This window comes from Acomys minous, assembly GCF_964271855.1.
Source record: "Acomys minous genome assembly, chromosome: 9".
Lineage (NCBI taxonomy): Eukaryota > Metazoa > Chordata > Mammalia > Rodentia > Muridae > Acomys > Acomys minous.
The window spans coordinates 83,562,406-83,576,323 of NC_140490.1; the positions used below are offsets into that span (position 1 = coordinate 83,562,406).

Consider the following 13,918-nt stretch of genomic DNA (forward strand, 5'->3'; position numbering starts at 1 on the left):
TGCATTTTAGGAAGGACTTCTTTTAAGTAAAGGCTTGGGTTCCTGGGTGAGACACAAGGACATGTTTTGGGTGTCTGAGCACTGGAAGCCTGACTCTCACTTTGCTGTTGAGAGGAGACAGCCAAATGAGTATGGTGTCCAGGTAGAGGGGAGTGATCAGGACAGAGATGGACACCGTGGTCAGCAGTGTCTGGGCTCTAGAACCTCTGAGAAGCTCCCGTGCCTTTCCTGCCTTGGATCCACCCACCATGGGAACCAAAGGCTGTGCAGAGGGTGACCTCGTACCTGCTCCCTTGGTCACCACCACCTTCGGCTTGCTGCGAGCGCCATCGCCTTTCATAGTGTACGCGGCTACTGTGATAGAGTAAGCGGTCTCAGGCTGTAGGTTCGTGATCACCATTTCCTGTGTGGGGGGGAATGGGGGAGGTTGGTCAGGGATGGTGTGGGGGGGGGCAGTCCTGTCCACCCTCTCCCCTAAGACAAGAGATAATGCCTCCAGTCCGCAGGCAACATGCTGGTGAGCTCATGCACAGGCCGGGGCATGCAGTGTCAGAAACTCCTGTCAGAAACACGCGACCTGGGCCACAGTCACCAGGTGCCCAGCTCCCATTCTCAGTAGAGAGCGCCTGTAGAGGCAGTCAAGTGACCCGCCTGCCCGCTCATGCTCCTTCCTCCTCCTCTTCCTCTCACTCCCTTCCAGCCACGGGGAGTCCTGGGTGGTCCTCCAACTCCCCAGGCCACACCCTGCCTTGGGGCCTTGGCATGGCTTGGCCTCCCTCTGAGCCCACTGGATTATCAGAGCTGGTGCCCACAACCAGCTTGAGAAAGTCCACAGTTCACACTATTTGGAACTGTGAGAGCCAGTTATGAAACACTGCCGTCCAATGCTAAGACGCAAGCTGCAAACTTGGCATCAAAGTAACACAGAGACAGTAAGAGAGGCTGATGTGGGGGGTGCAAGCCTGTGATTCTGGCCGACTGGGAGCGTGAAGCCAACCCCGGCCACATAGTGAGACCTTGTCCCAGACGTCAGCAATGGAAACCAAACTCCCTGAGCAGTAAGCCTCAGCCTTCCCAGGTGCTGGCAGGTGACATTGTGACCCCATGTTGGGGTAGTTTGTTCACACCATATCCCTCATGTGTTCCAGCACACTGGGTCCTGCTGCCCTGCTGACACACCCCACCCCCTTCCTGGGGACTCTGGCCAGCCATGACCAGGATCCTATCCTGAGCCCACAGGGTCTGCCAACTGTACAGTGGTGACTCTCAGACCTTGCATACAGTCTGTGTACATGCACAGCATGCACTTGCTTGTAGGCAGCTTCATGCAAAAACACTCACACTTGCACACATGCACACGCACGCACACACATACACAGCATGCCTGGCAGTGCAGAAGTCCTCAGGAGCACACGAGTGGAGGAGGGGACAGAAACAGGCAGGAAGGACAGCGGGCCTCCCCCTGGGGCATGAGAGAGACCTCTGCAGGGCCAGGCCGGGTCAGTGGCAACTTTAGGCCTTATGCAGAGTGCGTATCTCCTGTCAGACAGACCCAGGGCAGCCTGAGACAGGCAGTGCCTTGTCTGAGGCCACACAGTAATTCCACTCGGTTCCCAGCAGCCTGGCAGCTGTCCTTGCCCACCCTGGGTCCATCAGAAGCTACAGAGGGCACATGGGGGACACAGGGGAGGGGACCCCGGGACCACAGGCGTGCAGACTGCACAGTGAAGACAGCAGGGTGGCCTGGGAGACTACTTACGTATTCGGCAGTGTCGTCCATCTCCCACTGAGCGGGAGGCGGTGGCAGGGGAAAGAGGAGGACGTGAGAGGGTAGCCAGCAGCAGAGTGGGGAACAGAGAGGAGACAGTGCCCAGGTGCCCCTGCCACCCCAGCCACGCCCGCCCACCTGGGCATCAGCCAGCATGATGTCCTTGATGCGCGGTGGCCCGCGGGCCTCGGCGCCTTCCATGCGCACATAGTGGACCTGGTAGCCGCGGATCTGCCCGTGCTGCCGGCCGGGCGTGGGCGAGCGCCACAGCACTCGGATGGCCGTGGCGTTGAGCGCCTCCGCCTCCACCTTCCGCGGGGGCGCGCTGGGCACTGGCGGGCAGGAGGGGGGGCGGCGGGGCTGTTACCGGGGCGCCAGGCCCTGCCCCGGGCCAGGGTGCTGGGCAGCTGTTGGCCCGGGAGGGCATGGCCCCCTACAACCCCCTAGTTCCCGGGACCTCCTGCAGCACCACACAGTGACCACTGCAGTCCCCAGAGCCTGGGCCCCTCTCCAAGGTCCCATCCTTAGCACACCCCACCCCCAACTGATCACATCCCTGTGGCCTACAAACTAAGGCTTGGAAAGAGGAATCTGTAATCCCAGGTGACTACAAAGCTGGGACACACTAGGCAATCAGATAAGAGCTTCCTAAATGCCATCGTCCCCTGGATCGATTTCTCAGCTTGTCAGGTCCAGACCCTCCCTCCCTGCACTAGCTGCGCTTCACTCGTTCCCGCGATTCACGTCTCCCAGCGTGCGGCTCACACTAGCCTGTCACATGGTTTTCCCACTTCAAGCTCTCTGGACTCTTTAACAGGCCACCCACCGTGGGCGTATGTCGGTGGAGGTGGCTGCCTGCCACCGTGCGTCTAGGGTTCAGGAGGCCACTTTAGAGGCACACCTGGATGGAGGGCGCCCCGGGCTCAGGCTACCTGTGGCCGAGGCACCCCAGGCGCAGCTCCCACCTGGCTTCCTGGCTCCCGCTGACCCCAGCCCCGACCCAGAGCCGAAGATGCCAGGGGCGGGCGCAGCCCCGGGCGCGGCCAGGCCTGGTGCTTACCGTCTTCGTCGGTGCGGACGACCACGGGCGAGCTCTCGGGCCCTGGTCCCACCTCTGTGTAAGCCACGGCGGTGACACGGTACTCCGTCCATTTCTCCAAAGCTTCCAGAAGGATCTGAGTGGTGGTCGGGGGTATGTTGTTCACCTCCTTGGGGTCCGGGTCCTCTGAGCCCAGCGGTCGGTAGCGGACGCTGTAGCCCACCAGGGCCCCGTTGTGAGTTTCTGGCGGTGGCGGGCGCCAACTTACCAATATGGCCGTGGAGCGCAAGCTGGTGCACTTAACGTCTTGAGGGGGGGCTGACGGTTCTATTGGGGAGAGCGTGGGGGCGGGGAGGTGGGATGGGCGGGGAGGGCAGGGACAGAAGATGGGAAAGAGAAAATAAAAAGATGATAACAAAACAGAACGAACCAAAGAGAAGTCGAACCCAAAAGAAGCGGGTGTCAATCAAAGGTGAGATGGGCGGGTGGGCGGGGCCGGGAGGGCTGGCCAAGAACTGCTAAGCTTGCTATGGGACAGTGACTGCCAGGTGCACAGTAGGTCTCCAGCATGGGGCAGTTGTGGTGCTTCAGGTGTTGGAAGAAGGTTGGTGATGAATGCTATTGCCACTGACTCTGTGTCATCAGATACCTACTGTGTGTCATGACTGTGATACAAGCTTTATGGAATACAGAAAATAATTGAGCACCTACTCTGTGTCTGGCATGATGACAAAGGAAACCACAATAGAAGCCCCACATACCAAGGACCTACTGTGTGCCAGTTACTTGCCACAAACTTCATAGAATAGGGAACTCATTTTCTAAGCTCCTACTATGTACCAGGCACCATGGCAAGGACTGTAACTGGGGCTCTATCAACTGAGTGCCTACTATGTGCCAGGCACCACACAAGAGCCTGGCAAAATTACCTGCCACCTCCACACCTACTATGTGCTGGGTACCATGCCAAGCAAGGAGGAATAGAGAAGCCCTATGTACAGGTACATGCAATATGCAAGCTCCCTGACAAGGGCTTCACAGAGTACGCTAGAGACATGTGCAGTCGAAGGCCTACTATGTGCTGGGTATTTGCCAGGGGATTAGCAATCAGAAAACGGGGTCTGACTATGCACAAAGTGTCTCAGACAACAGTGCGTTTACTTCTTCACTGCACAGCTACTATGTGCCTTGCATGGTGCTGAAGATTTGGGGTAAAAAAAAGTATGCTGAGGGTTCATCTATTTACTGAACACTTGAGCCACAGGGGACTCTACGGCTGTCCCAACAACCAACTCCAGACACCACTGTCCCCTAGGCCTTACTCAAAATAAGATGGGTGTCTTGAGTACCTACTGTGTGCCTGTTGGCAGGCCAGGTGACTTAGAAAGTAATAGAGGTGCTGGTTCATCCGAGACCTGCTGTAGCAAGGCCAGACGGGGACCGGCCATATCTTAAGAGACATCTACTGTGTGCCAGGGCAGCAGCCCAGCAGCGCTTACATAGTAGTGTTTACCATGTGCATTATGCTGCTTGCTGTATCAGAAAGTCAGACTGCAGAAACTCAATGACCTGCCCTACACCAGTACTGTGCTAGGGCCTCTACTGAAAAACAGGAGTCCACATTTTAAACACCCACTGTGTGGCAAGCACTGAACTATGGACTCTATAGAACATCAAGAACTCCCACATATTAAGTACCTACTGGGAGCTGGGCATTAAGCTAACAGGCCTCAAATATTAAGCACACACTATGTTTCAGACACTAGGCTAACAGCTCCTGCATATTAAACAACCACTGTGTGCAGGGCATTGAGCTGATAGGCTACATATATTAAATACCTACTGTGTGCCAGGCACTGGACCAACAGTCCTTGAATGTTAAGCGTATAGTGCATGCCAGGCACTGTCTGTGCTAATTGTGACCACACATTAAATACCTACTGTGTGTTGAGTACTATGTTAGTGGATTTACTGAAAAAAAAAAAAAGTGTTAACTACTTGCTGTATGTCAGTCACTGGGCTGTGAAACAAGAGTTGTCATCTATTAGGCACCTACAGTCGGGTACCGTCAGGAGCTTTAGCTTAAGCACCTGTGGTGTGCCAGCCCATGGGGTAGGACCTTTATCAGACTGAGTTCCAGCCTTCATATATGAAGCACCTACTATGTGTCAGGTGTCATGATCTGACACTAGGATGGCTGGAGTGATTATTACAGATAACATACTGTCTGTTCATGGTGCCAGGGGCTTGGCAAGAACTGTGCGCTCGATTAACCCCGAGTGGGAGGAGTCCTTACAGACCGGCAGTGGTGTAGATCTGAGCACTGCTCTGTGTCAAACACCAAGCCGACTTCCTTCTAGCCAGCAGCACTGAGCGCTTACTGCGTATGAAGAGGCTAGCTGAACTGTCAGAGCCCTGGGTGGCCTAGGGACCTACTATGCACCGGCATCAGATTTACCTTATCACCAATGTCCTGATCTGTATTTAAACTTCAAACAAGATTTAAGGAGCACATACTATGTGCTGGGCTGAACATCAGGATTTTCCTCACAATGGCATGCCTACGGAAATATTTGTAGCCCTACTACGGACCAGAGGCTAGCTTGTGGAAATTGCTGATATGCTGTGTACTCAGCAGCACCCCCCCCCCATGTTCTTTTCAGGCTTGAAATGGATTCTTTGTTGTTGTTGTTTGTTTTTCCAGACAGGGTCTCTCTGTGTAGCCTTGACTGTCCTGGACTCACTTTGTAGACCAGGCTGGCCTCGAACTCACAGCGATCCGTCTGCCCCTGTCTCCCGAGTGCTGGGATTAAAGGCGTGCGCCACCACGCCCGGCTTTTGAAATGGATTCTAACACTGGCTCTCTGTGACCCTGTCTGCTGGCCTGGGGGAGGCTCTAACACATGACCCACGGCCACTCAGCCATTGCCCCTGAGCCCCTGCCTCAGGCTACAGAAAGGAAACTTAGTTCCAAAGCCCACTGGTCTGACTGCTGGAGTCGGCTGTGCACCTGCTGGGTGCCAGACCCCCCCTGCACCCTGATGTATGAGCTCTGAGCCTCCTAGGCCGCCCAGGGGCAGATCCTATTTTGCAGACTGTGAGATAGGGTCTCAGAAAGAGCAGGTGCCCACTTGGGTACATACAGCAGCAGGGTTTGGACTCAGGCTCAGCTCTCAGTTAGGGGTGGTCTGGGCTTGAGCTGGGGACCACAGACTTGGCCTGTGCAGGTGGCAGACAGAAGCCATGCAGGGACCCATCACCTGCTGGCAGTCGGCCCTAGGCAGGACTTATTTAATGCATGAGTGGTTGCTCTACCTGCATGTACTCCTGCTTGCCAGAAGAGGGCACCAGATCTCATTATAGATGGTTATGAGCCACAATGTGGTTGCTGGGAATTGAACTCAGGACCTCTGGAAGAGCAGATAGTGCTCTTAACCACTGAGCCATCTCTCCAGCCCTGTGCCATGCCTTTGTGGGTCTGGCATCAGGTCAGTGTTTGCTGTGTGCATTCCCTGACCTTCTACACTAGGGCCTAGAATTAAGGCACAGCTTTGTCCTCAAAGACAGTGGCTGCTGTGGCCCTGGGGAGTGATCCATCGCTCAGCTCCCATTCCTGAAAACTGGACAGCAGCCACGTGAGGGTGTGGGGCCCATTTCTTGACCAGTCACCCCAATCCAAAGTGCCCGGGGGTGGGGGAAGTCAGGCAGGGGTGATGGAAACAAAATAAGCCACTGGGGAATGTGCTGGAAGGGTGCTTCCACTGAAACGGGAGGAAGATAACGCCATAAAACCAAACCAAAACAATAATAAAACAAGAAGCGAGGGCAATGGTGGCAATGATGGAAAAAAAATCATAAAAGAAAGACAGACAGACAGACAGACGCCTCGCAGAGACGCCTGGTCTTTACCTACCTTCCACTCCTTCAAGCGCTAACTTAACAGACTTTCTTACGAGAGGGAACGGCGCCGGCTACAAGGCTATGAGCGGTTGGTGGCTCACGGCCGGGAGAGCCGCTCACAGCTCCCAGGTGGCTGGGGTGGCGGGGTCTGTGGACACCCGCAGTGGCCAGCGGGTAGACCTGCACCTACCCTTGACAGGGCCTAATGAGCCCACAGCCCCGGGGACACGCCTGGCCCTGGGTCTTGGGGTGAGAAGGGGAGCCCTCTCCCCCACTCCCTGTCCTGGGCCGCCCTGGAGCACACATGGCTGGGCCGAAGACGCTTTCTGGGTGACCTCAGAGGTCACGACCTTTCACAATCCAGCCCAACCTGCGTGGTGTCTGGGGTGGGACGTGTGCCGTGAAGCTGCACAGGCATGCGCTGTGTCCAGTCGGGGCCGTTTGAAGGTTCCTCTGGGCCATGTGTTTGGCCCAGGGCAGGCAGGGGACACGCAGGGTGGGCCGTGTTTGTGAGCCGCTTAAGACCGGCTGATACTCACCTGTGGGCCACCTCTAACGGCCGCTCGGTGGCCCCAGGCCACAGGCCACCCTCACTGACCTCCACCTGACAACTGCCACCTCAGAGCCACCTGGGGCTGAGCGCGAGGGTGGGACAGGGTGGGGAGAAGCATTGGTTGGGGGGCAGGCTGGCAGGGGACCAGGTCTCTGTGGCCCTTGCCCTCAGAGAAACCTTGGCCCGAGTCTACATCACCCTTGGGGGCCCAAGACACATATGAGTACACATATTGGGAGTGAGGGCCAATCAGTGCAGATGCTTCTGGAACGTCTTTGGTGGCCACATGGTAACCGACTGAGGGGGTAGGGGAGGTGCAAGGAGCCATAACGGCAGAGGGTATGCTGGCCAAGCTGAGCAGGGCAGGCCGGGTGTGAGGCAGCTCCCAAGGGGCTGGGCAGGGTCAGCAAACTGTTTTAGGGACCAGGGACCCTGTATCAGGGGCCACACATGCCCCTCAAAACTGATGTCACTCAGAGCAACTGGGCCACTGGGGACCCTGTCCTGAGGCTTCCAGAGCCATGGCCCTTGTGAGGTGAGAAGAGCTCAAGGGGACCTGATAGAAGCTGTCATCCTGGGCCCTGCAGGGACATCCTGGGGACAGGAGTGGTCCCGTGTCCAGGAAGAGTAGGAAGGAAAGGCTGAGGGCCTTTCTGTGCCAGTCTCATCCCCATAGGGAGACCCACCCTGCTCTGGGGAAACCGAGGCACGGCAGGCAGACATGGCCAAGGCTGAGGCAGGCCAGGCGGGAGGCACCTCCCCCCTTGTACCCCCACCCAGGAGCTCAGGCCAAGTCGCTGGCCACTGCACCACCCCCCTCCCCCAAGGACAAGGCGCTGAGAGACACGTACTGGCCTGCAGCGTGCGCTGGCGCACGACCGCGGTGAAGGCGCCCAGGCCCTGCGGCGAGCGCGCCGCCAGCCGGAACGCGTATTCCGTGTTGGGCTTGAGGTCCTCTACCACAAAGGTTGTGGTCGGGTCGAAGGTGCGCCCCACCTGAGAACGGATAGGGCAGGGGCGGGTGGAGGGGCACAGGGACAAAGCGACAGAGAAGGAGAGTGCAGGAGGCAGAGACAGAGACACAGTGACCGATGGAGAGACAGGCACCGCAGAGACAGAGAGATCCATGAGAGACAGAGATGGACAAAGAATGGGTGGAGGGATGGGAGGCGGAAGGGGTCTGAGTGAGAAGCCAGCGCTGACTGGAGGCCATGAAGGCCTGCCCAGCAGGCCCACCAAGCTCATCCCCGCCCGCCCACCCAGCCCAGGTACCTCTCGGCCTCGCTCGCCCTCCCGGAAGAGCAGTTCATACTTAATGACACTCTCCTGCCTTGGTGCGCTCCACGAGAGACCTATGCTGGTCTCCGACTTGGCCTCGGCCCGCAGGTTCATGGGCTGGCCAGGCACTGGGGGAGAAGCACACACGAGGGATGGACAAGCGGCCAAGGTGGGGACACCGGTCCTCCCAGGCTACCTAACCCACCCAGGGGGCTCCAGCCCCAAACCAGGCTCGCAACGTTGCTGTCTGCGCAGCTCAGGACGCTTCGAGTCCTTCCGTCCATTCTCCTGGGCAACTGTACCCTGCAAGCACCCGGCCACCGTCTCTTCCATCAGGGAAGGACACTGTGTGGATGCGCCTGCCCCTTTCAATAGAACTTGCCTGGGGCTGGGTAAACCAGGCTGGCCCCAAACTCACACAGATCTGCCTGACTCTGGCCCCTACCCTAGTGCTGGGGTTGAAGGTGTGCACATTTATTGTCTAAAAAGTGACACTGCAATGACAACCTGTGTGTGTGTGTCCACCCCAGTGACTATGGGGGGGGGGGGGAATAGTGTGCCTTGCAGGCAGTTAAGAGGTGAACAGGTGAATTGGCCTATGGGAGGACAGGGGCTCAGATGTGCAGGGGTAACTCTGTCCTTTTTGACTCTAGCACAACCCCCCCCCCCGCAGGCATGTGGGGGACCTGCTCCCCAGTCCTCACCTCCCTGCTGTGTCTTGACCTGGATGGGGTCTGACAGCGGCCCGTCGCCCACCGAAGTAAAGGCCAGCACTCGGACGGTGTAGGTCTCGTCCTCCAGCAGGCTGCCCACCGTGGTCAGGAGACTGTCGTCCACGTTGTGTTTCTGCCAGTTGCCCACTGGGTGCTCGGGCTCCATGGTGTAGTAGACGCGGTAGCCGCGGATTAGGCCGTTGGGCTCCACGGGCTCCTCCCACTGCACGATCATGGTGGTGGCGCTGAGCATGCGTGCCTGAACGTTCCTGGGAGCGCTGGCCGGTGCCTGCTCACCTGTGCGGGTCACCACTGACTCGCTGGGGGGACCCTGGCCAATGGAGTTGACAGCCGACACCCAGATCTCGTACTCAGAGTTGGGGCTCAGGCCGCCGATGCTGTAGCGTGTGGTGGTGATGTCCTCTTTGATCTGGTACGGCCCGTCCTGGCTCTTAGACTTATACTCAATCACGTAGTAGGACACAGGGTCAGGGTTGCCTGAGTCCCATGTGACGGTGATGCTAGTGGCGGTGTTCTCGGTCACCACTGGAGTCCCAGGGGCTTTGGGCAGTGCTGTGGAGGGAGGTGGGGTGTCTCAGGACCACACACTCACCTCAGTCTCAGTTTCCTCAGTAAATACTCAGGCCTAATAACCCTATTCATCTCATCACTCACAGTTTCCTAAATTTTATTTTATTTTATTTTTTATTTAATTTTACATTTTTTTATTTTTTGGTTTTTCGAGACAGGGTTTCTCTGTGTAGCCTTAGCTGTCCTGGACTCGCTTTGTAGACCAGGCTGGCCTCAAACTCACAGAGATCCACCTGCCTCTGCCTCCCAAGTGCTGGGAGTAAAGGCTTGCGCCACCACGCCCATCACTCACAGTTTCAAAGTTATTAAATAAAGCTTTATTAGAACACAACACCTAGCCAGGTAATCTCGGCACTTGGAGGGCAGAGGCAGGTGGATTTCTGTGAGTTAGAGGCCAGGCTGGTTTACAAAGCGAGTCCAGGACAGCCAAGGCTATCCAGGGAAACCATCTCAAAACAAAACAAAACAAAACAAAAGACCACAACTACGACACTGTTAATGGCTGACTTGTACACTACTGTCAGAGAGGAGTGCTTAACCTGAAAATATTTACTTAAAAAAAATCCAGAGCCAGGTGTGATGGCGCACACCTTTGATCCCAGCACTTGGAAGGCAGAGGCATGCGGACCTCTGTGAGTTTAAGGCCAGCCTGGTCTACAAAGTAAGCAAGGATAGCCAGGGCTATTACACAGAGAAACCCTGTCTCAAAAATAAATAAATAAATAAATAAATAAATAAAAAAAATAAAAATTCAGGGCCTCATGCAGCCCAGGCTAGTCTTGAACTCACTATGTAGCTGACGATGGCCTTGTGCTGACCCTCCTGCCTTACCTCCTAAATGCTGGGATAATGGGCATGTGCCATCAGGACAGTATTTGCAGGCAGGGGTGGTGCAGCTCACCTGTCATCTGAGGACTTGAGAGCTGAGGTAGGAGGGTGACAAACTCCAGATTATCCTGGGCTACACAGTAAGGCCCTGTCCTGACCCTACTCTGTGAGACAGAAGACATTTACAAAGCAGCAGTGTGTGCCATTAGAGCTGCCGTGCAGCCCCGGTCTGTCTCTCTCCGCGTCCACTCTTTAAGCCACGCAGGGCTTCCATCTGTCCCACTCCACACTAGCTTTCTCCACACCTGAAACACTTTGTCCCTGAAGAGACAGGTGGCTCCCACGTTCTCCACAGCAGGCAGTATCACCTGGACCCCTCTCCTCTCCATCTGTTTTTCTCATCAGAAGGCCTGGGTTTTATACCCTGCTGTTATACCCTCCCTGTTTCCCCTCCCGCCCACCCCCACCTCCTCCACCCCGCCCCACAGTAAGGCCTGGCAGTTACACATTCAACCTTCAGCACAACCAAAGGTAGCTGGCGTCGGCTGATGTTCACTGTGCGCTTGCCCAGTGTTTGGATTCAACTCTACTTCCAAATACTTCATTTCATTTGAGTAAGTGGAGGGCCGGGGCTCACGGGCCCTCCTCCTAAAGCTCAGTCTTGGGTTCCCACTGAGAACTCAAGCCACCAGAAGTCTTTACTCCCCTCCCCGGAGCCCCAGGGCTCCTCCATCCCAGTGTCGGAATCACCTGTTTAACTTTTAGACTTCCCACCAAGCCCACCCCTCCCGGGACCTGAACCTTCTGGGAAACTGACAGCTTTACCGTGGGGTCTCAAAAGTTTGCTGTGTAGCCCAGCCTGGCCTCAGATTCCTGATCCTCTTGCCATCCTGGCATCTCACTCACACCCTCCTGCTCAGCTGTTCTCAACCTTCCTAAGGCTGCAACACTTTTATTCAGTTCCCCATGTTGTGGTGACCCCCGACCACAGAAAGTATTGTCATGGCTGCTTCATAACTGTAACTTTTGCTACTGTTCTGATGGTGATAGAGATAGCTAGGATTTCTGTCATGTCCTCCCCGACTGTGAACCCAACTTACATTTTACAGTAATCTGAGCCACGGCCTCGATCACGCCCAGACTGGACATGGCCACGCAAGTATAGTTGGCTGAGTCCTTGACATCCGTGAGTTCTAGAACATTCCGACCCACGGGCATGTCATCCTCGGGTGTCAGGTCCTCGGCCCCCTGCATCCATTTCACGTAGGGCATGGGTGAGCCCACGGCCACACAAGTGATATTCACGTTCCCACCGGGCATGATCTCGTGGCTCATGGGCAGGATAGAGAAGCGGGGGGCCACACGGCGGACTAGGGGGGCAGGCGGCGGTTTTGGCAGGAGAGTGGGGGAAGGGAAAGGATGAGAAGGAGGAAAGAGAAAAAAAAAGGGGGGAGGGAAAGGGTAAAAAGCCATTTAAATATAAACAGGGCTATTACAGGCCCCGGTTACTCATTCCCCCAAATGAAAACAGAACAACAAAAATAATTAAACCAAACAAATTATAAAAACAAATTCCAACACAAAGGAAACTTCAAAGGTAGGAACTTCACAAACACTATAGATCTACCAAGAGTGAGACACGAAGCGTTATCTCATAGCAACAGGGTTTCCCCGACCAGCAGTTGCTGATCACAGCACGGAAGTACACACAAAAATTTATCGGCAGTTTCTCATCTTTGTGGACAGACATGGCTCCAGTGGGCGGCTCCCTCCGTGGGCTCCCGAGAAGGGGCAACTATCATGGAAGGTTCTGGTGCCGCGGGCTGGGGTTGGGAACACACATAGGGGTTGTGGGGGTGCAGTTTGCCACCCTCCTGAGAAATAAGGACAGAACAGATCATAAAAGATAGGGGCCGGGAAGGTGGAAGGACCAGGGACCTCCATGGCCTCTGGATCTGATCCCTCAAGGGAAAGATGAGAAATGCTAATGAAATTTTTGTGGTGTTAGGGTGTTAGAAACCCTGCTAAAAGCTTCTGTCGGATTGGACAAGTTTCCATCGATAGATGCAGCTCTCAAAAATCACAAACATCATGCAGAAAAGAGAGAGAGAGAGAGAGAGAGAGAGAGAGAGAGAGAGAGAGAGAGGAAGAGAGAGGGGGAGAGGGAGGGAAGGAGGGAGGAGGGAGAGAGAGAGAGAGGTGCTGATGGAAGGGGAGTGTGGGTCTCAGATGGTGGGAGAAAGCAGAGATGAGGAGAAAGAGAGGAGAGAGGAGAGATGGGACCGGGACAGAGAGAGACAGAGAGGGAGGACCCTCTTCAGTGCTGCATGGAACTCCCGCAGATGTGATGCAATGCAACTGGACACATTGCCACATCAGCCCTGGCAGAACCATCATATAGGATATTTAATAACAACTCATAATTGAGAACTCTTGACAGTAAGGAGCTGATGAGCTGGAACGCTGGGGGCGGGGGCATGTTCGCTGCGCTCCTTAGTGGGTGGGGATGGATGCCACCTTCTGCAGGCCCTGCAGGCTTAGGAAGGCAGCAGGACGTTTCCAGGGCTCCGTTTTCAGAAGCTGGGTGGGTTCTGGGGTGAATGTGGGACACTTATGGGGAACTGAGCCTTGGAGAGAGGCCTCCAGGGGTGAGGAGGCTCAGAGTGATGCCCAACCAGAGCCCAAAGAAGCCAAAGGGGGGGGCATGGCCTTGTGTGGGTGAAGACTGACAGGAGGACTCATGAAGGCCCCATGGCTGCACCTGTCGCACGGTGCTACAAGCACAGCCCCATTAACTGCTGTTAAAAGCTCATCTGCTCTATTGAGGGGGCCTCGAAGAAGGAGAGAGCACAGCCCTTGCCAGGTCCCTCCAGTCTGATTCTCTAGGCAGGCTCCCCAAGTTGTTTTCTGAATCCAGGTGGACGTCAAAGGAGAGGGGGATGGGGTGCCACTGAGATGGGGGCGAAGGTCTGCAGGCTGGAACCCTTCCGAAAACGTAGCCCCACAAAAAGTCCAGAGTCATGGAGGACACGGGATGGAGGGGAGGGTTAGGGAAGACGGGGTGGGGAGTGGGGGTGGGGGGGGGTAGGGCGTGCAGGCTGGAGGAGAGGTGGGACAGGGATGGGGGCACAGTTCCGACAGGGCTGGGTGGAGGGTGAGGAGCAGGGGTGGCCACCTGCTGCCAGCATCCACAGCGAGGCTCAGGGTGGGAGGTGCTGAGGCTGCGTTGTCATGGAAACGGAATGAGT

At 56.0% G+C, this 13,918-nt stretch overlaps 1 protein-coding gene across 7 annotated transcripts in view; it reads right to left on the bottom strand.

The window, feature by feature from the left end:
• The window catches only part of PTPRS (protein tyrosine phosphatase receptor type S), a 48,362-nt gene that overhangs the window by 12,409 nt on the left and 22,035 nt on the right, over positions 1 to 13,918 (bottom strand). For 3 of the 7 annotated variants that reach the window (XM_084794208.1, XM_084794207.1, XM_084794206.1), the window contains exons 7-14: positions 11,771 to 12,040; positions 9,243 to 9,824; positions 8,533 to 8,666; positions 8,112 to 8,256; positions 2,829 to 3,134; positions 1,907 to 2,100; positions 1,760 to 1,786; positions 286 to 403 (exon numbers count right to left, since the gene is read on the bottom strand). In XM_084794208.1, coding sequence (XP_084650334.1) covers positions 286 to 403; positions 1,760 to 1,786; positions 1,907 to 2,100; positions 2,829 to 3,134; positions 8,112 to 8,256; positions 8,533 to 8,666; positions 9,243 to 9,824; positions 11,771 to 12,040 — 1,776 coding nt within the window. The remainder of the gene's footprint in view (positions 1 to 285; positions 404 to 1,759; positions 1,787 to 1,906; positions 2,101 to 2,828; positions 3,135 to 8,111; positions 8,257 to 8,532; positions 8,667 to 9,242; positions 9,825 to 11,770; positions 12,041 to 13,918) is intronic. The other 4 variants (XM_084794210.1, XM_084794209.1, XM_084794212.1 and 1 more) reach the window with 2 other exon arrangements.